At 29.0% G+C, this 24,943-nt stretch overlaps 1 protein-coding gene across 2 annotated transcripts in view; it reads right to left on the reverse strand.

The window, feature by feature from the left end:
- The window catches only part of LOC107451344 (protein c-ets-1-B), a 64,585-nt gene that overhangs the window by 35,374 nt on the left and 4,268 nt on the right, over window positions 1-24,943 (reverse strand). The window contains exons 2-3 of one of the 2 annotated variants that reach the window (XM_043051222.2): window positions 23,140-23,251; window positions 6,656-6,827 (exon numbers count right to left, since the gene is read on the reverse strand). In XM_043051222.2, coding sequence (XP_042907156.1) covers window positions 6,656-6,827; window positions 23,140-23,241 — 274 coding nt within the window. In that variant the 5' untranslated portion in view covers window positions 23,242-23,251. Of the gene's footprint in view, window positions 1-6,655; window positions 6,828-7,778; window positions 7,930-23,139; window positions 23,252-24,943 lie in introns of those variants that run through there. The other variant, XM_043051223.2, reaches the window with a different exon arrangement.

Below are 24,943 nucleotides of genomic sequence, written 5' to 3' on the forward strand. Positions count from 1 at the left end.
ACTTTCACATGTGACGTCACAATCATACGGGTTATTCCCTCAAATATCGTTTGCCGTTTATCGCCCCAAAGAGAATTTTTTTTTGTAATCGATATAACAGTAGTACGACTTAACGAAAGCTTGAATCATGAGAAACGAAGGTAGCCTGGTTCTGTTTCCGGTTTTGGTTTCGGTACAGGTTAACTGGCGAGTCTGTACGAGAAACCCAGCTGCCGGATACAGCTAGATTTTGAAAAACTCATATGTTCTGGAATTTTCTTACTTCCCATAAATTATCAAACATTTGAATGTTATTTAGAATCAACATTCGTATTAGTTCTTAATAACACTCTATTGCGAAGAATCTCTGCTTCGTCAAAAATCTTCCCTTTTTTCCCAATAAGCAAGTTTTTTCGATGATTGTACTATTGTATTTCAATTATTTATTTTAGATTCGATTATTTATTGTATTTCGATTATTTGCTGTATTTTCGTTGATTGTTCTATCATAAGGTATCTTTAAGAGAACTCTACACTCGCCATCTTGGATTTTAGGTCAAATTTTTAATTTGAGTTATCTTGATATTTTTGGTACTTAACATTCGATGTTATAGTATAGTATTATTAGACAATAATACTACTCAAATAAGGTAGAAGAAAATAAAACAGCGCCATTTTTAGATTAGTAGAAATAGCGTTTGATAATTTTTAGAGTTTCTATTAATTTTTCCTAAAAAATTGATAAAATGATGCTATTTGTGATTTCGAGTAATTTAAAATTATAAGCTTGTCAGCTTTCGGTTTCTTAAATCTAATTTTATTAAATGCTAAAAATTCTAATGCTAATTCCTTAAATGCTAAAAACAAAAAAGAAATATCATAAATCTAAAAACAAGTAAATGTATACTATTTAAATACCTGTCAAAAACTGTTTACTGCAGTAACGTACTGGCATAATTTTGTCGGAAAAAATGAAAGGTTAGTCTAAAGTACCACATGCTTAAGCATTAAGATATAAATATCTCATATTCTGATTGGTTGACAGTCTTACATTTTACATGTATCGAAAGAAACTGCGGAATAGAGTAAATACCGATCATCCGCTTATTCTTCAAGATTAATTACGTGGTATAGAATTTCTCCCCACAGTTTCCACCCCTTTGACAGTTGAGTTTGGTAGCGTCCAGATGTAACTATCAAAGTATAAACTATTGAATTTTAGTATTACATAATCTATACGAAAAAGTTGTTAAGAATGTAATATTATTGCAACTACTTTTGACTTGTAGGGTGTATTAAAAGCGTGTCGTGGGTAAACTATCTTTAACCACGCTACGTTACCTAAGTCATGTTACCAAAATATATTTTCCCTATGTTACCTAAGTGTTATATTAACCCTTTAACTCTTCATTCCGACATACTATATCATGATGCTACTTACATTTTTTTTTAATACTTTTGTTTTTAAAGACACGTATTTCTATAAGATATGTATGCTTGACTTAAACAGTAAAATTATTTCAATTAAGTAAAACATTTTTACACTAATTTATAAATTTAGAATGATAATCATTCAGATTTGGCAATTTTTTTTAAAATGTCATTCCATATTCAGTCACATTTTAATTAACCAACTATAATTATAATGTAATCATGTTAATTTCACAAAAACAGATTAAATGGATGAAAAACATTTGAATGACTACTTCCTTTATTTTTTATTTATTTTCAACGCATCAGTTTAACCCATATTTTAGGTCAAGCATAGAAATTTTAATAAAATTTGGTAGTATTTTCATTTAGCTATGCTTAAATAATATTCATTAAGACAATTAAAAAGTTTCGTGCATGAAAAATAATAGTTTATTAAAGAAATAACATGATGCATGCATGTAAGTCGAATTCGTCAATAACCATTTCAAGCAAAAAGAAAAAACTAGTGTAGTCTGAAAATTTCTCCACAGAAAGTGTTTACTTCAACTTAATTTGCTTATATTTTATAAATAACTTCAGAACCCTTGACAAAAGCAGAAAAATAAAATTACTTAAAAATAAAAGTCACAGTGTTAGTGAAAAAATATTTATTGAAATGGTGCGTTTAAGCACTTTTGGCCGAAAGCTGGCAAATTAAAAAATAAATTATTAAATTTCTGGTATTTAGGAATTCAGCAGCTTATATTTCAATTTCCAATATTATTGCACAAGCAAATATTAATAATTTCAATAAGTAATACAGCTGTATGATTATTATTTATTCAATAGAATTTGTGCAAAGTGTAAGTGAGAAAATAGCATATAAATTGTAATGCGACAACTTTATAGTGCAGAAATTTTCTAATAAGGAAAATAATTAGGTTTGAAAATGACTAGTATTAATTTATAAAAAAAATCAAATTAATTTCTTGTGACTTTTCCAATTTTACATCTAGGTAGGTTGAATCAACTTAATTGAATCTTTTCATCATTAAACTCCTTTCACTACAATTTTAATTTTTTATTTATTTAATTATTAATTTATTTTGAAGTGAGTGAGCTTTCTTTTTTCAATTAAAAAGAAATATATAAATATTAAAATAATCTTCTATTCTCATTAAATAAATTAGTTCAAAAAGCTGTTTTTTCCCCTCTTATTTTTTTTTTTATGTATACATAAATATAGCATCTAGTTTACTGAGACTTGACAATATTTTGTAAACTCCAAATTAAAAATTGGGACGATTTTTACATTAACGAATTAGGCGACAGAAAAAGGAAAAAAATAAACAATGAGATTTTTCTAACGAAATAGAGGCTTTTACTAACAAATTTTTTAATATTAGTAATACTTATATGGAAATTATTCAACCGTTTTCTAAATATTCTTTTCTACTACTAATGCGAAAAATAAATTAAAAACAATATATGCGACATCAGAGGGGGAGAATGATAGAACGAATAAAAAGAATAGAGAGCATCATGAAGCACTAAAAACAGATTTTTCCAACAGGGAATATCTACCGTGGGAACTGCATCTCGTTGGGGGAGCAAGGGGGGAGGGACACTCGAATACGAAAGCAGACGATTGTGCACGCAAATGGAATACAACACTGTCTTTAGCTATTCCATTCCTAGAGCGTCCAGGCATTTTCAGCTCTCCCCCAAAACGACAGGTGCTTCAGAGGCCCCGACAAAATTTCACGCCCACTCTTGGTTTTCCAGCTCCACGGGAGTGGGGGGAAGAAAAAGAGCAGAAGGGAGCTCTACCCCTCTTTTAGAAGTCATTATTTGGGTCATATAAAGTTCGGTGTTCATGAACCCGTAGAAGAGGCGAACAAACCGTCCGAAATCAGGACATAGTGCTATATTAAAATAGGCCAGAGAAAAATAGGATATATCAATATTCACGTTATGTTCAAGCATTGAAAAACATTCCGAATAAGGGAGTAAACAATTAAACATTGTGCCTAAACGTAAATGTTTATTATGAAACGCCAACTATTGCACAAAAGCTGAAAATCTTTCTTACAATAATTGATTTTAGTGGAGGTAAGTTATTAGTAACTCCTCAAGCACTTAAAAAAATTAAAAAAAAATTAAATGTATCAAGTTTGAGAAAAAAGTATTTTTCTTTTCTGGGGAATTTCTGAAAAATCTAATCAAAAACATCTTTGAATGTTCAAATTTGAAACGGGACAGGAAATCAATTATTTCTTAACATTGTGCCGATAAAAACTATAATTGAAGGTCGTTTATATATTGCAAAAATCAAAATTTTTTATAAGAAAAAAAATTATGCAGAATGCTTTTCCATAAAATTCCTCTAGTCCTCTTTTATTTCGCATAAATCTAATGTTAAAGTACTTGTTCATTTAAAAAAAAAAAGTTTTTTTATTTGGACATAATTATTAAACTACAAAGAGTTATTGTTTCAAAAGGTTGAATGTCAGATATTAATTTCAGTTTTCAAATAACTTTATTTTTCTTAACAGGAAATTTTTTTGAGATAGATCGATGCGTGATGAGGAGAAACAGTTTAGTTTGACGTTTATCCCACGATTTACAACCGAAAAAGTAGCCTGAGTCACCTACTCGCACGTGTTTATATTAATTACATTGTGCAATATTTTATTGTAAAACCACAATTGATTATATTCGCACGGTTTTACCTCCTCATTTATAGAGAATATTTAATGATTAGTGATTTTTTCCCTCTTCTGAAATTTCCAGTGAATTTTCCTTACTTCATACAATCACGTACAAGCTCAATGGATGAATAATCAGAAATTGAAAAATTATCTGTCTAGAAGTGTAAATTTTCGTAGGAAAACATTAATGTTGCTGTATTTCAGATTGACATTTTACTTTATTTAAATCTCCATCTACTTTCCATAAAGTATAAACGTATCAAGTTTCGAAAGAAGTAAGCTGTTGTATACTGCTTTTCATTAAACCGTGAATTTTCAGCTTAGTATTTGCTTTAATAATTTTAATTACAATAAAAAAAAATAGCCGTGGGCGTTAGCTTTTTTTTTTCTTTTTTGTTGATGAAATGCAATCCCAATAGTATTTTGAATAGTCGAAGGGCTTTGGTGGAATAAGTATCAACGGATAGGATAAGTGCTAAATTTTAGGTTTAAAAGTATGTTGTAGTTACCCGTATGTATGTATATATTTTATTTATTGTTGATAAGCTGATAAATTCGATGGGTATTTAAATGAAACACGAGTTATGTAGAGATATCAGTATAAATCACCATCCTTTTCTTGTTACATTCTCTAATCTAATACTAATGTTAATATCTACACCTACCAAATAAATTTTTTTAAGCAGTCATGGTATCTTCTAACGAAGTTTGGTGCCGCTGGCAAAAAAAATGCAAAACATTTTTGTAAAAATATGGTAGTTCATATTTATTTTTACCACTTAAGCTTTAAAAAGGGCTGCGCTTTGATCCAAATATGTATATATATATATATTATATTGGACAGAATTATCTGGTTTTTTCAAAACGAATTCCAACAATGAAAAACTTGAGATATTGATACACATAACTGCTATATATTATATTAACTTCGTAAAAAAAAGAAAAAAGAGAATTCTTCTAAAAGGATGCTAGGCAAAAATGAGTTATGGGTTATCAATATTTACTTGAAATTCTATTCGTTTGTAGACATGTATTTAGTAGTTATTCATTCAATCGGTTATGAAAACAAAAATTAAATTTGATCATAAATTCGATGGAGAAAAAAAAATTTGTTTTTCCAAAAATCCACAAAAATTACACATCCTTATACTCTAATACTGCCGCAAATACACTTTCTTCATTAAAACACAAGAAGTCACTTTATAATTTATCGAGGTAAAACTATAATAAAAATATAAAAAACAGCTTTACTGTCCTATATTTATACTGCACGTAATTTTTGAGTCACTAGCAAACGACTCCGTGGATCATAACATAAAATTGATGGCTTGAATAGGATATTAAATCACTCCTCAGCTAATTTTGGGTAGCTCGAAGCACATAAAACATTTTATTATTAACAATAAATGGACATAATTTATCGTTTGCAATCTGTCTTCTTCTAAACCCCCGCTTTAGTGTTGATGTTGTATCTAAACTCCAAAGCGAGATGTATATCTTACGATGCCTAAAACAGTGCAATATAGTGTTTATTCTCTGATCAAGATTACAAAGAACGAAATAGTTTTCTTCGGAGTCTTCATTTTTCACATAAGACAGAAGCCTGCTTTTTATTCTTCTTTCTAATTCTTTACAGACGTTATCCAATCAACGCAGTGGATCATAAACGGCATTTGGCAGGCAGAAATCCAAGTGTTTTAAAGCTACAGCTGTTACCACGAACATTTTAATAAGATAAAGAAAACAAAAAACCGCTTCAGCCACGTATCGCGTTACTGTGCGCGCATGCGCCGTGGAAGGTTTCTTTGTTCAAATTTAGAATGGTGCGTCAGGCGCTCGCTCGCCTTGTGTAAGCAAATGCACCAACTGATAAGACACTGGATCTTTCAACTTTTTCATTCACAACTTAGCTTTTTTTATCGTTCCACTACGATACTTGTCTTTCATCGCATCATTTCATTGGCAAGTTAACAGCATGTGTTTCGAATATTTTTTTTCTTCACTTTTAACGGGATAATGCGGATAATTATTCGGATAGGCAATTAAAATTAGGATGGTGAAGAAAAAAATAACTACAAAGAACAGTTGTAAAATTCAAAAGGGCGCCGCAACTTGGCAATAATCGAGCGTTACTGCTGTCTATAGTCTAATTAGGAGAAATTTGGATCCGTTAATAGACCCTTCACAATATTCTTCGATTACAAAAAGCGGTGTCATTAATTCATAATTTTAAAACTACAACTTCTTAATATGGAAGAAATTAAAACACACACCATATTAAGATGGTTAGATATAGAAAATTATAAGTAAATTTTCTCAAAAATTTGCAAATATTTATTATAAACAAATTAAATAATTAAAAACACATTATAGAAATAACCCTTAATTTCAAATTTGACTTCTTTTTTTAATAAAACTTCCTGGTACTCCTTAGTAAATTAAACTGGCTTAAAAATATTATTTTTAAAAAAAAAACTTTTTGGTTGAGATAAAATCGGAAAAAATCTTTTTTCCTTAAAAAAATGTTCGTTTTAAATTATTGAATAACTTACCTAGAGAACTTTCTTCTGACAAATCACTTATGGAAGGAACTTTTCTCATAGATTTGTAAGGCATATCCGGTACGCAAGAATCGTCAACGATTTCTTTTTTAATTGCGTCAGGTGCAATTATGCTCATCTGTTGATCAGCTTCTGGTATATGGTAATCCATTTCGAATTTAATCTGAAAAAAGAACAATTTCAATTATCACACCTTCAATGCAAACAAGTGTTTCCAATTCTTAAAAGGTCAAATTTAGTCTTCATGATAATCGGTCTATTAGTTTCTGAGAAATCAAATCTTAAAAATACTTTTAAAAAAAAAATAAATAAACTGATTTATTTTTAAAAAAATTTAATGCTTTGCGTAGTTTTAAAGAAGTGATTCAATAAAAAAAAGTAAAATTAAAAGGGGTTTAAATTGTTGTGATCGCTCGCCCAGCTGAAATATTCGAACCATATTTTCCAAACAGCAGGGGGGGGGGGGAATTTTTTTTTGTTGAGAAAGTACGTTTTTAGTGCCTGATTTCATTGCTCAAATTATCGTCTGCACTAATAGATAAGCATATTCGAGGTACGCCTCTCAAATCACGAAGATTGTGACTAAGTACAAAAGGAATACATCATCAGTTCATAAATCAATCAGGGTGCATTCTATTTTAAGTTATTAATTCCTTTGTCTTGTGCTTCGTAAAGTTGGCTGCTCGTGGTAGAAGGGAACCCTCTAATCAGAGAAACAGTCTAGATTTCGATGCAAAAATAAAAAAATTCATGAAAAATGAAAATAAATCAATAAAATAAAAGACTAATAAAAAAGATAAATAAGTTAAAAATATTATGCAGCTTGATTGCCTTATTTCCTTTGAAAATCTCAATCTTTATTGGTAAAAGAAAAATACTAGCACAATTCCTAAAAACTATTCTACCAATGCATAAATAACAATATACGGTTACTTTTTTATAGTCTTAGTTTGTCTAAATTCTATCTTAATAGGAGAGTATTATATTCAATTATAATTGTATTACGCACACACACACATATATATATTTTAATACAAAATGAAAACATGAAATATAAACAAGAGCTAAATTTCCTTAATTTTGATAAACAAATACAAAAGAGCAGTCAGGTTACTTTCACTCGAAGCAACACCATTCTTTTTTTTCTTTTTCTTTTGTGGGGTAGACAAGTTTATAATCCTCCACCGTTCCATCTAATTATGATCCTAATAATAACCCCAACCACAAAATGAACTCCCTTTAGCGGGATTATCTGCCCCCCAAGCAATACACACTCCAGACGATAGAGAGGGGGCGGGCGGGGGTCAGACGATAGGGTTCTGGGGTAGACGTTATGACCTCCAAGAAACCCCCAGGCGTGGGAAAAACACGTCAGCATATGTCCCCTCTCTTTCTCCAAAATCCCTTGCAAGATGCAGATATTCACCCCTAAACAACCCGCAGGTAGATGATCAACCTGGCAGCAGTTTTTTTTTCTTCCACAAACGCGTCTTTGTTGACTTCGGGAAGGTGAACGGTTGTGACACATCTGGTGTTTAGTGTTGTTTGATGTCCAAACTGAACATTTAAATGATGGACATTTTAAATATGACAAAATTGTACAAATAAAGAATCTTTTTCTAGTCTTGATATCGCAGTCAAATTTCACCTTCACTGTTACTATAAGACATGCTTAAAAGATAACACTATAATTCAGAAAATTGTTGTAGCATATGGGGAAACAAATAAAATTAGAAAGAACTTAATACGGCATTAAAAGAATCCATTGCTAATCATTCCAAACCATTCTAAAGTCATAAAAAATCATCGTCATATACAGTGCTTTTTTGCTAATAATAATATGCTATTTTCAAGACTGCTGTGAGTTAGCAGCAGTTACTAATGACTGTCAGGTAAGTTTAGTCTGTTTAAAGCCAGCGCTCTCTTATTCTGAAAATGGCGCAAAACCTTAATAAGGAGAGAAACAAATTACAGTTTAGTGAAAATGAAAAGCATTTGAGTTTTTTGAATAAGGCAGTGATTTTTCATCTTGGTGGAAAAATGTCACCGAATTGGCTAAAAAGTTTAGTAACTTTTAAAATATTTAAGTTGCGTGTTCTAAAGCCGAAATAATTCTTCACGGCAAGATGTTACATATGACATAAAATGATAGCTATGCTTCAAGAGTAAGGCACTTAAATGAGGTTCTTTTATTTTCCTTAACGAAAGAGCTTTGAAAAACCAAGTGAAAAATATAGATAGCAACAGAGAATCGGAGCATTTAAATTAAAAATTAAATTGTAACAAAGAATTGAAGCATTATTAAAAACTAAAATAGTAACCGAAAATAGGAGCATTTACCATATTAAAATCTAATCTTAGAGAAAAAAATTTATGCAATAAATAATGGAAGTCAATAATTTTTAAAGGCAATAAGAGAATTTATCTCTTGTATGTCGAAAACTTTTTTTTTTAATGTGATCACACTAAATACTGTAATGATTCAGAGTCTTTGATAAAATAAGTACAATGGTCCGGAATAGCCTGGTTGATAGTGCACTGGGCCCCATGTCTAAGAGGGCGTGGGTTCGATCCCGTCGGCCGAAGACTCTCCGAGTAGTAAATGGTGACTGGCGCAAGTTAAATCTGTCGAGTAACAAAGTCCTCCATGTTCCCGTAACAAATCATACCTCTGGGGGTACTGATCCAGGAGTTTCCATTTCTTCTGGATTGGTGCAAAATTACAAGGCTACGGAGTTGAACATTAGTAGCCGTAAACCCAAAATTTGGTCGGCTGCTCAACGACGGTTATAAAATAAATTAAGTACTATGCTAAGTTTTTAGAACATAATTCGTACCATCCTGATTAATTCCTTAATAAGACAATTGTTAAATCCAGGCATTTGTTCAGAAACCAATAGTTATATTTTAAAAAACTTGGCTAAGTTTGTTTACGATAGATGGAAGGGAAAAAAAAAATCAAAAATAGGAGTGTGATATTTACCACTAATAAGACAACATCTTGAATCTTTTTGTGAATAATAAATTAAAAATAATTTTTAAACGGATTTACACTCAAAATTCATTTTCTAAATAAACAGTTTATTACCTTTTGCAGCTTTAACAATAAGATAACACAAATGACGAATTTAGGGAATGGCCAATAAAGAAACTATTGGCAAATTTGATGAATGACGAATCTAAATATTGAGTACATTTTTCAAACTAGTACTTTTTTGAAGCTTTAATAGAAAAGTAATAAAAACGAGAAGTTCAGGGTATGACGAATAAAGAAACTGTGTACAAACATGATGAATAATACATTTAACTTTTATATTCCTTTTTTAAATGGACATTTTACACTAAGAAGATTTTACTGAAAGGTAATAAAATTGACAACTTTAGAAAATGGCGATTGAAAAAAAAAAAAAAATGGGGACAAACTTGATGAATCTAAAAAATTTTTTTTTTAAATGAATACTTCCTTATTATTTTGTGCTCTTTTAACCGAATTCATAACATTATAAAAAAATTGACAATCTTTAGGCAATGATAAATGAAAAAACTGATTAACTTGATTAAAAATGAATCAATTCACTATGCACCATTACTATTTGCAACATTAACAGTGAGGTAACAAAATTGACAAATTTAGGGAATGGCGAAAGAATATACTGATGACAAAATTAATGAACAAGGATAATACTTACTTACATTTTTAAAATAATATTTTACTACCTTTAAAGTTTTAAAATTAAGATAACAAAACTTACATAACAATCTAAGACAATGGCGAATGGGGGAACTGATAACAAACTCGAAAAATAAGAATCTACTTAATTATTCTTATTATTATTGAAAAGTTCATAACTTTTCACTGTATTAGCAATGAGGTAATAAAACTGACAAGTTTAGGGAATGACAAAGAGGAAAACACTGATGATAAATTTAATAAGAAATCTACTATTAAATTGTTTGTTAACTATTTAATTACTTTCAGCAACTTTAACAGTAGGGTATCAAAAATAACTAATTCATTTTACACTTAGGGACATTTTTTTATTCATTTCATGTTTCATTTGAGACATAAAATTAATTATTAACGAACATACCATTAAAAAAAATAATTCAACCGAATTCATAACATCTATAATAAACGATGCAATTTAAGTTTTCAAAAGAAAATAATAATAAAAAAAGAACATTAGAGACAATCCCCTTGCAAATGGGCGTATAGAGCGAAACGCTGTGTGACCCTGTATAAATCTCTCCCACTGAATACTTATTAACTATCACTAGCAGGTTCTTTCCAACAAGATACTGACGCAGAGCCGTTTCTCAGCCAACCGGAAAGGTCAAATAAAAGGCAACGGCTGGAAAACATAGAAAATAGAGACGGGGATGTGTAACTATAACCGCATAAATGTGAGTTTCAGAGAAAATTTTTTTTAGGGATATTGATTGAATGGCAGAATGGATTCCTGATCAGTGATGTGTTTCCAATCGAATATTTAAGTAAAAATTAAAAGCGTGGGAAAAACGGTATAATGGAAGACAAAGCAACGTGTGCATACTGTCATTTTAGTGTCGTAGACATAACAATGACTACTATAAACTAAGCACCAGGCATTTAAAATGACATTCCCTCCATTTTTTTCTCCATGATACGTAAAATTTGTCCTCAGAATGTTCGATGCTGTACTATCACTCTTTACTCCACCCACGATTAAATAAGAATTGAAAAAAAAGAAGAAAAAAAAAACTCTCCTTAGCATTAAAGTTTAATAAGTTTTATCAAGGTTAAAAAAAAAGTTTGTCTGCGTTTCAGCCGTGTGTAATATTTACAGAGGTTTTTAATAAATGCTTCAGCATTCCTAAATAACTTTTAAAAAATATTATTAGTCATTATATAAATTCAAAATTAAGTAAATAAATGAAAATCATAATTGTCATATATTGTTATGCATTGTTGCCATACATTTGCATTGAAATTATCTGAGGGGTAAACTTTTGCAGAAAATATAAAATATAGTTTTACAGTAAGTTTAAAAAAAACTAATAAGAATAAAAAATTGAAAAAAAAAATTTCAAGAAATAAAGTAATTAAATAAAATGTGATAAGCTGGACAAAATGAAGGCACAGAAAATATGCATGAATTTTTTTTTTTTTTCCAAAAATTTTTGGGTTTTCTGAATATTAGTGCTAATTCAAGTAGCTTTTGGATGATTTTATTTCAAGTTACAAATTCTAAAATCTACTTGGGATTGAAAGGGTTTTATCCTGTAAGAGTTTTTTCACATTAGGTAAAATTATAAGCCTGAAGTACATCCCTCATAAGTTGCACTAAACATGTGCACAAAATTGCTACTAAGCTCTTTTTTTTCCTACTCTATCCCATTTAATCTACACTACAGAGCAAGTATTTCTTTTCCAAAAAAAAAAAATCAAAATTACGTATAATTCACGAATTTTATAAAAAAAATTTAGTCTTAAGAAAATTAATTCTTGTTAAGGAAGAGAAATCAGTAATTTTAATTTGTACCACCTACAATTTTTCTCGAAATGTCAAAATTTTGTATAAACAAGATAAATAAACAAAAAATAATCCCAGGTCGAATAATTGCTTCAGATTCGAGTTGAAAGCATAGGCGACATTGACAGGGAGGGAAAAGGTGGGTATATACCCCCTCAATAATTAGAAATCTCTTATGAACTCCCCTCAATATTTCAGATATAAGAATTAAGTTTTCTCGAATTATCATACAATTCCTTAAAGTTAAAAATAAGAAAGAGAATAAATAATTAAACTTTTTGCAGGTATTTATTTATCACATTAAAGAATTATTTTTCTTGTCAAGTAAATTTAAAGAACTCTTGCGACTGCGTAATTTAAGTTCGCCCTCCCCCCAAAATTGGGTCCCTGCAACATCCATGTTGGAAAGTAAAAGGCTGTCCAAACGGTTCAAAATGCTATAAAAAACAATGAAATTTGCGACGCCAAACAGTTCTAAAAACAAAGAAATAGTCCCAATAGGAAATCAAATTTGTTGCTACCCCAAAGCTCCAAAACCATTGAAAATTTCAACTCCACACATCACAAAAATCAATAAGAATTGCTATTCCAAAAACCTAAAAATTTCCTTTATATACAGTTCAAAAAACTAATGAAAATTGCTACTTCACTCAACTTCAAAACTCTCATAATTTTTAACTTTGAACTGTGTGTTCGTGAGAGAGAGATAGAGGGGGGGGGAGAAGTCTACAGAAAATTACACAGGTCATACAATAGTTAAAAATCTAAGAGCAAGAACAAATTAAAGCACTCCGATTTACTGATTTAAAAACAGGCTTTGCTATGTACGGAACATCAAACTGATTGGGGTAAATCTTAAAACAAACAATCTCAAAACAACATGTATTGACAAAACACAAAAATGTATTACAATACTTATACATAATCAACTGATATTTATTTACTAAAATGCCTATTAACACGTTCTTCTACTAAGATCTTAATCTTAGCACGTTATTATAAGATAACATATTTCATAAAAAATGTATACTCGAAATTGTTAAAAATTAATGAAAATCCATGGACAAAATCACTGACAATCATGAATTAATTCACTCAATAAGTCGCTAATAAACTTAATTTATACATGGCGAAAAATAAAGTTGCTCGATTCTCAAATTCGTCTGCCTCATTTATTTCATCTCCCAGCAAATGTATGAAAATTGGATTCGTTCCAAATTCTGCGTGCCTTGAATAACAATCGAAGTAAAGCATTCCAAAAGTGTGTGGTAAAGGAAAATTCCTACACAAATATCTTCCTTTGCCGGCAATTAACATACTCCTACACTCTGACGATAGCAAGTTCACTGTTTACAATTCATTCCCAGGTTTGGAAGAGCTCGCCATCGATATTTATTTTCTTGCTCCGATTTTTCCGATGTATTTACTCCGCGATGGTAATCGTCATAAAGATCGATTGTGTTGGAATACTATAGAATGATTTTGACCTCAACATAATTGAGAAAGACTGTCTTGAATGGAAAAAAAAAATCTAGTCTATATCTATATTTGATCTTGAAATTATTGAACTTGTCAAAATCATTCAATTGGATTGAACGTGAAATAAAAACCTTTTAAAGACACAAAACGAGAAAAACATATTACAGTAAATTACTAACAATAAACACCCATGTACCGTACCTTTATTTAAAAAGTTATTTGGGAACGATATAATCGAGAACAAACAAGAGTAATATTGCATACGATATAACAAGTTAAGATATTCATAATGGAAAATTGCCGAATTTAGATCTAAAGTGATGACAAGGTAATGCATAGGTTAATTTAAAGTCAGAATGCATTTCTTTCATATCAAGAGGTGGTTCAAACAAGGCAACGTTCCAAATTCGGTAACTTTTCAGCACGTGTAAATAATTCAAGTTTCTATCTGAAGAAATTAAAACCAAATATTTTAATACAATGACCAGAAAAAGCATAAATATTAACAAAGTTATCTTACCTTTAAAAAATGTCCCATTTCAAACCAAAATTTTGCCCTAATAAACTCAACAAATACTTTAACACCCGTATAAGAAAGATAAGATATGCTAAATCAAAATAAAACTTAAAAGTGAAAAAAACCCAACCTTAGACAGTCATTAGGAATTTAGCCATAAAACCAAAAACATTTCAAAATATTGTAAATAAAATTACACATAATGCAAAATGGGGGAAAAAACGCTTAAACCTGGATCCACCAAGGACCTAACTTAGATTTTTTTTAAAATAAATATCGAGACATTAAAAACTCAATGAAGGTTAAAACGAACATTTCTTCACAAATAATATCAACAATATCGATATTTGATTACAACATTACGATCAATCAACACCAGCTAACCTTGGCCCTTGATTTATTAAAGGAGAAACAGACGAGAAGAAAAAAAAACTTCAAATAATAAGGCAGGTAATATTAGTAATAACGAAATTTGCTCAAGTGTGACTTCGAGAAGAGTTTAATAAAAAAAAAAAAAATCATTATCTTCTCACTAAAAACAACACAAGAGGTTGAAAAAAGAGATGTAAGTGTTGACAACTCGGTGCTTTTGAAGTCCAGTTATCCATTTTAAATCCAAATTTAAGGCACCTTTAAATCTATTTGACGTCCACGTATGTTTCCCACGGTTTTGTACTTTTCTCATGTCAAGTTAAAATGATTTGTGAATACTTAAGAGCCTATGTTTCAATCTCTTAAGATAAACACCGGTCGACCTTCAAAAAATAAGCTGCTATTATAGTAGCTATTCGTAGAACTTGCGTCATCTTTAAATATACATTTCTGCACGCGCTTTTTTAGTTTGATATGAAAAGCATCGCTAAAATATCTTCTTTCCTTGGAAAGACACCAAATAAAAATTTCACATGCGTAGAAATACAAATAAGATTCAATTTGCTCTTTCTAAAATATTTAATTACAAGGATATTTTAAGAGGAAAAATTCTTACTTCAATCTTCAGACATAGCTGAAGTCCCAACTGATAGTTCCGCGAAATCCTAGGATTCCGTGGAAGAGTTAAAGGGGTTATTACTTTTTTTTAATCCGTAATGATTTTGGTACTTTTATCATTATTTAAATCGAATCGATAAGTCATTACTTATTTAATATCACGGTTGCCCATACGAAACTATTCTAACTGCAATGCCAATTAATAAGAAATGGTACTTATTTTAAAAAAAGAAATACATAATTTTTTAATACATAATTAATGTTGGAATACGTATACGTATTTAAAGACGTATACAAAAGATACGTATTTAAAAAAAACTGCAACTGGGTTTTTTAAATCAAACAAAATTTGCTAAAAAAAGAATATGTTTCCCCAATAACTATTCTCAACATTTATAGTAGTTCTTTTTAGTTTTCATTTGGCTCATTTTATTCGTTTTCAGTTTATGTATATACATCAAAAACAAATTCAGACTAGACTAGACAAAGTCCAGTTCAGCGAATCCAGCTGTAAGTGATAAAATCTAATTTAAGATTATTAATGCTAAAACTATGAATCTTATACTCTATCTTATTAAATGATCTTAAAATAAAATATTACATATAATTGTTGAATATGTTCACAACTGGGTACTTGCACTAGAAGTAGATCACAGATACCCACAAATGTGTTTCGCAATGTCTTCCAATGTCCGTCTTTTTTAAAGTTCCATTCGGAAAAACGGAATAACTTTCATGAATACATTTTAATGCCACAAGAAAAAGGAATTTTGTAAAATACAGCTTCAAACTTGTTAAAATATTTATGTAAGTTCTATTAGGATGGAAGAAAGAACTTACAATAACTTTTAATACCACGCGGAAGAGGAACATGCTAAAAATACTGATAAAAATATTTACTTAATAAATCCAATAGGATGGATAAAAGAACTTATTAATTTATATTAAAAAAAAGAAGGAAAAAAAAGGACAAAACCACTTAAAAAAAATAAAACCCAAAAGAAGAGATAAATTAGATGAAATAAAAACGTATAATAAGAACCAAATGGGCGTTGGCGAGGAAATTAGGAAATGTTACATTATTGCACATTAAAATGTACTGAACTCTCAATTGGATCCATTATTCCAAAACACAGATGGCTGGCTAAGGAGGACCGACAAAAATCAACACACAGGAAAAGGACATTATTTTATGTTTTATATAAATGTCTTCCTCCTTTCTAGTATGGAAGATGCATGGAAATGGTAAAACAATTTAAAAAAGCCTTTCCTCAACATCACATATGCACTTAAATGTAATCAAATATTAAATCGGATCGAGGTCCTAGGAAGGAATAAATCTCTTTTACTTAACTTTTATTTTATTTTTAATTCATCAAGCAGTGAATTAGAATTTCGCTGAGTGATAAGACTAACAAGGTTTTACAAAGCTCTTTCGACAATAAAAAAAAAAAAAAAAAATGCCACAGTGTAATGCCATTACACTTGAAGAAAAGCTGTAATTTCAGACTGTATATGCGATCTTGCTGTCAAGAATTATCTGGGCTTTAAAACGGATTAATAAGTAGAATATTTTAAAATTTATCAAGTTTTTTCTTTTTTTTTAAATTGCCAATTAAGCTACATTTTTCCATACAAATGAAAAGTATCAAAACCAATCCGAAATTTTTACGAGCCTCGATAATGCAGCATTGGAGTAAGCTTCTAAATATTAAAAAATTAGATCACAAACGCTTTTCATTTTCTAAGAGTTGTGCCTTTTCTCCTCTATATTGACGTTTTGCGCCATTTTCACAATAAATGTAGAAGATGCTGGATGAAGATTAGCTCAACTTGACCTAAACGGTCATGAGTAACTGTTGTAAACTCAGATCAGTTATGAAAACAGCATATTATTCGCAAAAAAACATTAATTTCATGCGCCCTTCGAAAAACAACCTTAGGATATATGCTTTTTCGCCAATAATACGTTATTTCCATAACTGCTATGAGTTTTCAACAACTATTTATGACTGTTAGGTTAAGTTTAAGCCACCTTCAAGCCAGTGTTGCACATGCCAATCCTGAAAATGGCACATCAGTAAAGAAAAACCACAGTTTCATACAAATGAAAATCGTTTGACTTTTTATTTCTCAATATTTAAAAAAAATCATTCCATTCAGCCTAGTTAATAAAAAAAATTTTAAAAAAGGGTAGAATTATTGATTTTGGTAATTTTTATCTAGTCGGAAAATTTGGCAAAATCGGCACCTTTTAAAAAAGTTGAAAAATGTTTAAAATATTTTTCTCCTCCTGATGCCCAAATTTATTCTTTGCGGCAAAATGGAATATAATATTCAAAATTATAATTCTGCTTGAAGCGTAACGTACACAAAGTCTGGCTTTTTTGATTTTCCAAGATGAGAAAAAACTGGAAAAACACTGTCCTATTTTTTGAAGCTGTTTCGCCAGAGGAAAGGGGAGAAATGGGGAAAGAAAGAAAGAAAAAAAAAACAGTTCAAGTGTCTTTAACTCGAAATAAATTTGAATTTTTTTAACTATCGATACTATTTTGCTGTAGGGAAAAAGCTAGGCTTTAAAACGGACAAAAAGCTAAAATATTTAAATGAATTATTAAGAATTGAAAAAAAAAAAAAAAAAAAAAAACACCGATTTGACGAGTTTTTTCCGCACATTAAGACATTACGAACATTAAGATCAATGAATAATTTTCAATTTCTACATATGAGCAGCAAACAAAGCAACGTTGGAGCGATTTTTTAAATACATTTAAAAAAAGCATTCACAAACGCTTTTCATTTCCACAAACTGTGTTTTTTTACCAATTTCAGAAATATAGATGGCGCTGGTTAGAGCTAGGGTAATATTAGCCTAACAGCCATGAATAACAGTTCCTAACTGCAAACAATTTTCAAAAAGCATATTATTCACTAAAATGGAAATATGCTATAGTATAAAGCATCAAAAATTGAATTTTGAAAGAAAATTTTTTAATTGTTTACGCGTTCAAAATCTCAGATAATTCTTAGCGGCAAGATGGTAAATTTATATTTTAGGAGCTTTCTTGTTTTCTTCTAGGCGAAAGTGCTTCGAAAAACACACTTAAAGAATTGTTTACCAAACAGATGCGTATTCAGAGTAACTAAAGATGAAGCCTCATGCTTCAATAAGATCAAAAAGATAAGTGCAAGGGAAGATTCGAATTCCATCTGAAGCAAGTAGACCGAACTGCATGCCACACTGATCTAGACCTTACGGCGAAAGTAAAGATTATCAAGCGAGGTCCTTCTTTTCAAAGTCGGCTGAATCCAATCTTCAAGGTCTGCAGAATATATCGTTGATTGACAGAAGTCACTTTCGGTTTCCTTGCCCAGTGGAATTCGATGGTCATAAATATTTTTTCCACCATTTATTCAAACATTCTGGCAGGTAGAAATCAAATTCGAGAATATTCACTTCTCAACGGTACATTAAGTCACTCCATGTTGGCGATTCACCTTTTGGGAAAGATCAATGCCAAATAAGAGGTAGCAACGATCCGGCAGACCGTGATAATATTCCATTTATAAACAGGCAATTCTAAAACGCAATTTATCGCTTTCAAAATGGCGAATATTTGATACTTAGTCAAAATGCGAATTATCTTAACAAATAAATTTTTAAAAATTATTCTTTGAATTGTTAAGATTCTTTAAAATTGAAAATTAATTATGATTCAAATAGATTATCTTTAAGAAACATATATGCACATATATATATATAATAATAAATAATACAAAAATATTTTTATTTATTCTTTAACGCAGTTTTTATAAATAACTTCAAAATGGAAAAATCTCTGAATTATCTTCAAATAATTTAAAATATTTCTTTATAAATTCTTTTTCAAAAGGAAAATTATTTTCATTTCAATCTTTCAATAAAAAAAATAATAATAATAATAAATAAAAAATCTTTAATTTTGAACAAATTAAAATACTATATTACAAATTATTTTTCCATTGGAAAGTTCTTCAATTAATTTCAAATAAAATATAAATTATTTTCTAAAGGATAAGTTTATTCGGAACAGAATTTTAAATAAATTAGCAAACTTTAGTTTAAATTTTTTTTTAGTTGGTTTGGTATAAAGTAAAATATAGAAAACAATATATTTTAAAAGAAAATAATCTTTTAATTTCAATTAAATAAAAATAATTCCTTTCAAATAACTACTTAACTAGGAAAATCTTTTTAATTAGTTCTAAAAAAAGTTTAATTCAAAATTATTTTTCAAATAAAAATTTTTAACAAAAGGGGGGCAAATGATTTCCTAACAAGCATGTCAATTAGTAAAATACTCAAGATATATGCTCGACTTTTATGGATTCAATAAAGGCAAACATAAGTGGGTTAAAAAAGCAACTTCAAAATACACGCTGCAAAAAATATTGAGACACGTTTTCTACATTTAGCTCTAATAATTCCATTCAAAGTAACTTCCTTAATTGCGTTCTGATATACGAGAAGTGTCGTTTTTCATTCAATTGAACCAATCACAAAAACTGGAACACTTTTATTAAGAAATGAACATGATTTTAAGCGTCACTTGTAAGCAGACAGTGAAAATCGCGCCAAGAGGAAACGAGTTCTTTGTTTTAGATCTGTTGGGAATACGTAATTAGGACTACTTTCTAAAGAGAATGCACAACGCGGCGTTTAAATAATTAGATTTTTTTTTCAACATACGAAGAAAAAATTTAATAAATGACAGTAATAACCAGATAAATATATAAAAATTTGATTATCAGTATAGTCATTTTTTACAAATTTTCACCCCCTTAAGAAAATTTTTCATCCCTAAATTAAGTGCAAACGAAACCATTTACTAAGTGTTTTTCGTCAAAATTATAGTCGAAGACGTTTATAATTTAAAAAATTTTAGAAAGAAAATGTCTTTGAAGTAGTTTTGTAATTTCACAAAATATTGAATTTTCACAAATTCGTAAAAAAAAACAAGAAAAACAGATTTTTACAAATTTGATAAACCATGAAAGATGTCTGACAATTTCACGGAAACGGACCTTTCACAAGAAATCTGCAATAACCTCTGTGCTTATGAAAGTTTACTTAAATTATATATTAGTTCAAAAAATACGCTATATTTAAATTAAACTATTAGATTAACATAGAGGAAATACGAAGAAAAAAAAAGTCCATTATGGATTATATAAGAAAAACTCATAGCTGGGACAGCAACAAGATTAGGAAAAAATCCAGTAAAATATACTAAATATAATATATATACTGAATATAAAATATATTTGTTGCAAAATATGCTAAATACTTTACATTTTAGGGATTTTATAGTCATTAAAATAGAAAAACTGCAATATTTTCCAGACATGATTTCACATTAAATGATCTTGAAACGTTATGTATTATGCTTATTCATAATTTTAATAGTTATAGGCATTTAATTCATCGAAGAAGTAAGCTAAATTTTATAAATGAGCCTCGCCCAATTATGTATTAGTGACACTTATTTAAATACTCAAACAAGCAATAATCTGCACAAAAATTTATTTCAATGGGGAATTTTTAAGGAAACTTCATCAATTTTAGGCAATTTTCTAAAATGTACAAAAATCAGGAGAATTTTTATTTAACTAGTAGACCAGGAGAAACTGGCAAAATCCAGTAGTCTACTGGAAAATCCAGTAGAGTTGGCACTATGTAAAACTATAAATTAGTAAATGTATTTATGTATGTAATATATAAATTAGTCTATGTACTAAATATAAATTAGATAACAATGAATAATAAGTAACTAAACTAAAAATTTAATACGTAGCATTGACACACTTAAAATCATATAATTCATCAAACGGTAAAAAAAAGAAGAAAAAAACTCAATATTAAGACTGCGAAAATTCTTATTCCTTTAACTTATACAAAAATTCGCAGTTAAGCATCTGGGGAATGCTAGACAACATGAAATTATAAGACGAGAAGTTAGATAAGTATAAACAAGAAAAAAAAACACCTCACAGCTACGGAAGAGGGGAGGGGGAGTTTCACACTATTAAAAAAAAAAAAAAATGTCTGAAATGAAAGAACTTCAGGGCATCCGGAGTAACAATTAACAATATCCGGTCTCCATAAATGTGATGACCCTTGATGTGACAGAAATCAATTGAACAACCCTATACAATTAATTGATCAACTTGAATAAATAGTAGCATCAGAGGAGTATTATAAACAAAACAAGAAAGTATAGTTCATTAAATAATATCATAATTGCTTTTTGTTTTCATTTTGTTTAAACAGCACATCAGCCTCACATAATTTTCCGCAGGAGTTGAGTCTGGTATCAAGAATCGAATTTTTATTTCGCTAAAAAAAATGTCAAGAGGAAATATTTATTATTTTAAGTAAAAACTATCTAAAAAAAGGGAAGAACTTAAAAGCGAAAAGAACTTCTAAAATTAAAGTAATCTTTGCTTGCAGTAAAAGATTAAGGAAGATGAAAGAGGCGACTTTTTATGTGTGAAAGGAGTCAATCAGTAAAATGTCGTACATTCACTTACTGATAATATATGAAAATCTGAATCAGGGTGCGTAGCCAAATCTCTCAACAAAATATAAGCATCTTTAAAGTACTTTTTAAGCGCTATATACATTAACAAAATGCAAAATAAATTTCCAAGAATTTACATGATCATAATAAAATAACTAGTTTCGGACAAAGAACTCTTTTCTTGATAATATTAGTCACCATAAAAAAATCGAAAGATTATTCGGTTCGATTTCAGATTGGGGTAAATGAAGTTTGAGAATATCTTGCGAAATGTTGAAGCAGAGTTGCACATGAGAGTGGATGAATCTCACTGAATCCAGCTCAGTAGACGTACATGCGGAATCCCATGTATTTCATCAAATATGTAACATGATTGGACATGATAGGCGCTGTCATACGTTACGAACCGACGGTAAGCCGAAATGGATAGTGGGGTGAATGAAAACGTTGAATAGAACAATGTGAAAACCACGCTTTTGCATAATACCCTGCGAAAATCAACATGGAAAAGAAAAAAAATCTCATTTTTAAAAAGAGAAAAATTAAGTACTTTTTATAAACACCCAATGAAAAAAGCACATATGAGGTCTTTTAAAAAACGAAAATAAGCATCTTTAAACACTTTTTAAAAACGCTACGCACCATGTGAATGGTGCTCGCTTTGGTTTTTCAACTTGATTCATATAAAATGTTTTAAAAATCTAGGTATTAAATTATGTACAACTTTGGGGAAAATATTGTTATTAAAAAAAAATATTGACGCGTTCTTTTAATAAAAATCTGTTTTTTCTTCTTTTATTGTATATAGAGTATTGATATCTAACAATGGGAGAAAATACTTGATTTTAGAGAAAACGATTTTATCATTGGGGAATCACCTTGATTTTTAATTGATTCATATTATTTTTTGTTATGAAAACCTTTCTTAGTGGTGAAAAAATAATTCGGGTTGATTTCATTTCTTACAGAGAAAAACAAGAGGAAATTACTCTTAAAAAAAAGAATGTTATTAATTTCTAAAATCGTTTTCTCACTATCAAAACTAAATATACTATTTTACTCTTACTTATGAGTACAAATTATATTATATAAAAACTTCCGTCGCATTTGAGTAGTCCAACTAATTCAAGTTCTGGAAACTAATTAATTATGAAAAATAAAAATGCCTAATATTATGAAAATTACATCTTAAGTATCCAAACAATTTCACAATATTATTATCAAATCAACATTTAAAATAGATTTAATGAATCAGTAGAAAACATCATTAAAAAAAAATTTAAAAAAAAGGAATCATTTACAACTTCGGAGATTACTAAAAGAATCGAACTCAGTAGAAAATGCATAAGAAACCGCTCAAATTAACTCATGAAGTATGAAATCAATATTTAAATGTGTATATTTAAGCATACATACCTTTGGAACACGTGTCTTTTTGCTTAAATTCATATCGTAGCTTTTATTATAAGACGAGTAGAAGGTTCCCAAATTATGGTCACCGTAAAATTCTACATCCATTTTCCTTCAACTGAAAAAAAAAAGGTAAAGATTTACTAAGATTCTAAGAATGTTCTATCAAAGCTTTGTCATCTTACATGAAAAAACATTATTATATGAATAAATATAGCAAGTTCTAAACACATATTCATGACCGTTTTAACTTAACACCAAAAAAAAATAACCAATAATAGTTTTGCCAAAAAATGGCACAAAATGACAATATGAAGAAAAGCCATAGATTTTTCTGCAAAAAAAGCTTTAGTGATCCAACTTTTTGATATTGGCAAAATTATTACAACCTTGATTAGTTTGGCTTCAAAAAATGAGTAAAAATTGGAATTATTCATTGATTTTAACATTTTTCTCTAGGTGGAAAAATTTTGCCGAATCAGCAAATTTTTTTAAGCCTAATAATTATTAAAGGTTTTAAACAATTGTAAATAAAAGGTTTTAAAGTCTAATGAATTCTTAACAACAAAACAGTATGTACAGGGTGGGAAAAAAAATAGGTGAAACTTTAGAATTTTAGAGGGCGAAACTTTAAAATTTTAAATATGAGCCTCCATATTTTATTGCAGATTTGAATTCTCCTGAAAAAAAGTAACCCTATAAGTGTTAAGTTAAGGCATTTTGCTTCACAGATGCGTTTTAACCGTGATTATATTACCTGGATTTTTAAATTGAAATTTTTTCCTGAATTATAAAAGTGTTGAAAACTGGATTTTTTTATTTTCTAGAGCAAAAAAAATGAACAAAACAATTAACAAATATTTATAAAAACAAAAGCTAACAGTAATATTAAGAAATAGTTATTCCAAATTTAAAAAGAAAAATTGACAAATCATCTTTTATTATAATATTAAATCAAATAAATGTACTAAAATGTACTTTTGCTATAAGACAACACTTTTGTTTAAATTCTAAAAATATTTAAAGTGTATTTATTTCTCAGCATTAAAAATTTTTATTATTACATTTAGACTGTTTAAAAAACAAATTGTAATCTCTTAAAAAAAACCTTGTTNATTACCTGGATTTTTAAATAGAAACTTTTTCCTGAATTATAAAAGTGTTGAAAACTGGCATTTTTTATTCTCTAGAGCAAAAGAAGAAATGAACAAAATACTTAACAAATATTTATAAAAACAAAAGCTAACAGTAATATTAAGAAATAGTTATTCCAAATTTAAAAAGAAAAATTGACAAAATATCTTTTATTATAATATTAAATCAAATAAATGTACTAAAATGTACTTTTGTCATTAGACAACACTTTTTATTTAAATTCTAAAAATATTTAAAGTGTATTTAATTCTTAGCATTAAAAATTTTTATTATTACATTTAGATTGTTCAAGAAACAAATTGTAATCTCTTAAAAAAAAAAAAAAAAAAACTGTTATTCTGAGTATGTCTGAATAAACAAAACTAATGAACACGTGACATTTTCCCCCCTAATTAAAAGTGACAGAGAGGATATGAAACTGCTTTAATTTTAATGAATTAGAATGTCTAAAAATTGCTGACTTGATAAAAAAACATTCCTACTGATAAAAAATTTTTGTATTTAATGTTTAAAAAAATAAGTATCAAGTAGAATATTTTAAATATTTAAATGTAACAGCCCTGGTTAACTGCTGCTGTTGATCTATTATTATTGGAGCCAGTACTCTAAATGAAATAATTATTGCTGAATGAATTGAATATTAGGAATGTATTTT

The sequence above is a fragment of the Parasteatoda tepidariorum genome, chromosome 5 (genome assembly GCF_043381705.1).
Source record: "Parasteatoda tepidariorum isolate YZ-2023 chromosome 5, CAS_Ptep_4.0, whole genome shotgun sequence".
Classification (NCBI taxonomy): domain Eukaryota; kingdom Metazoa; phylum Arthropoda; class Arachnida; order Araneae; family Theridiidae; genus Parasteatoda; species Parasteatoda tepidariorum.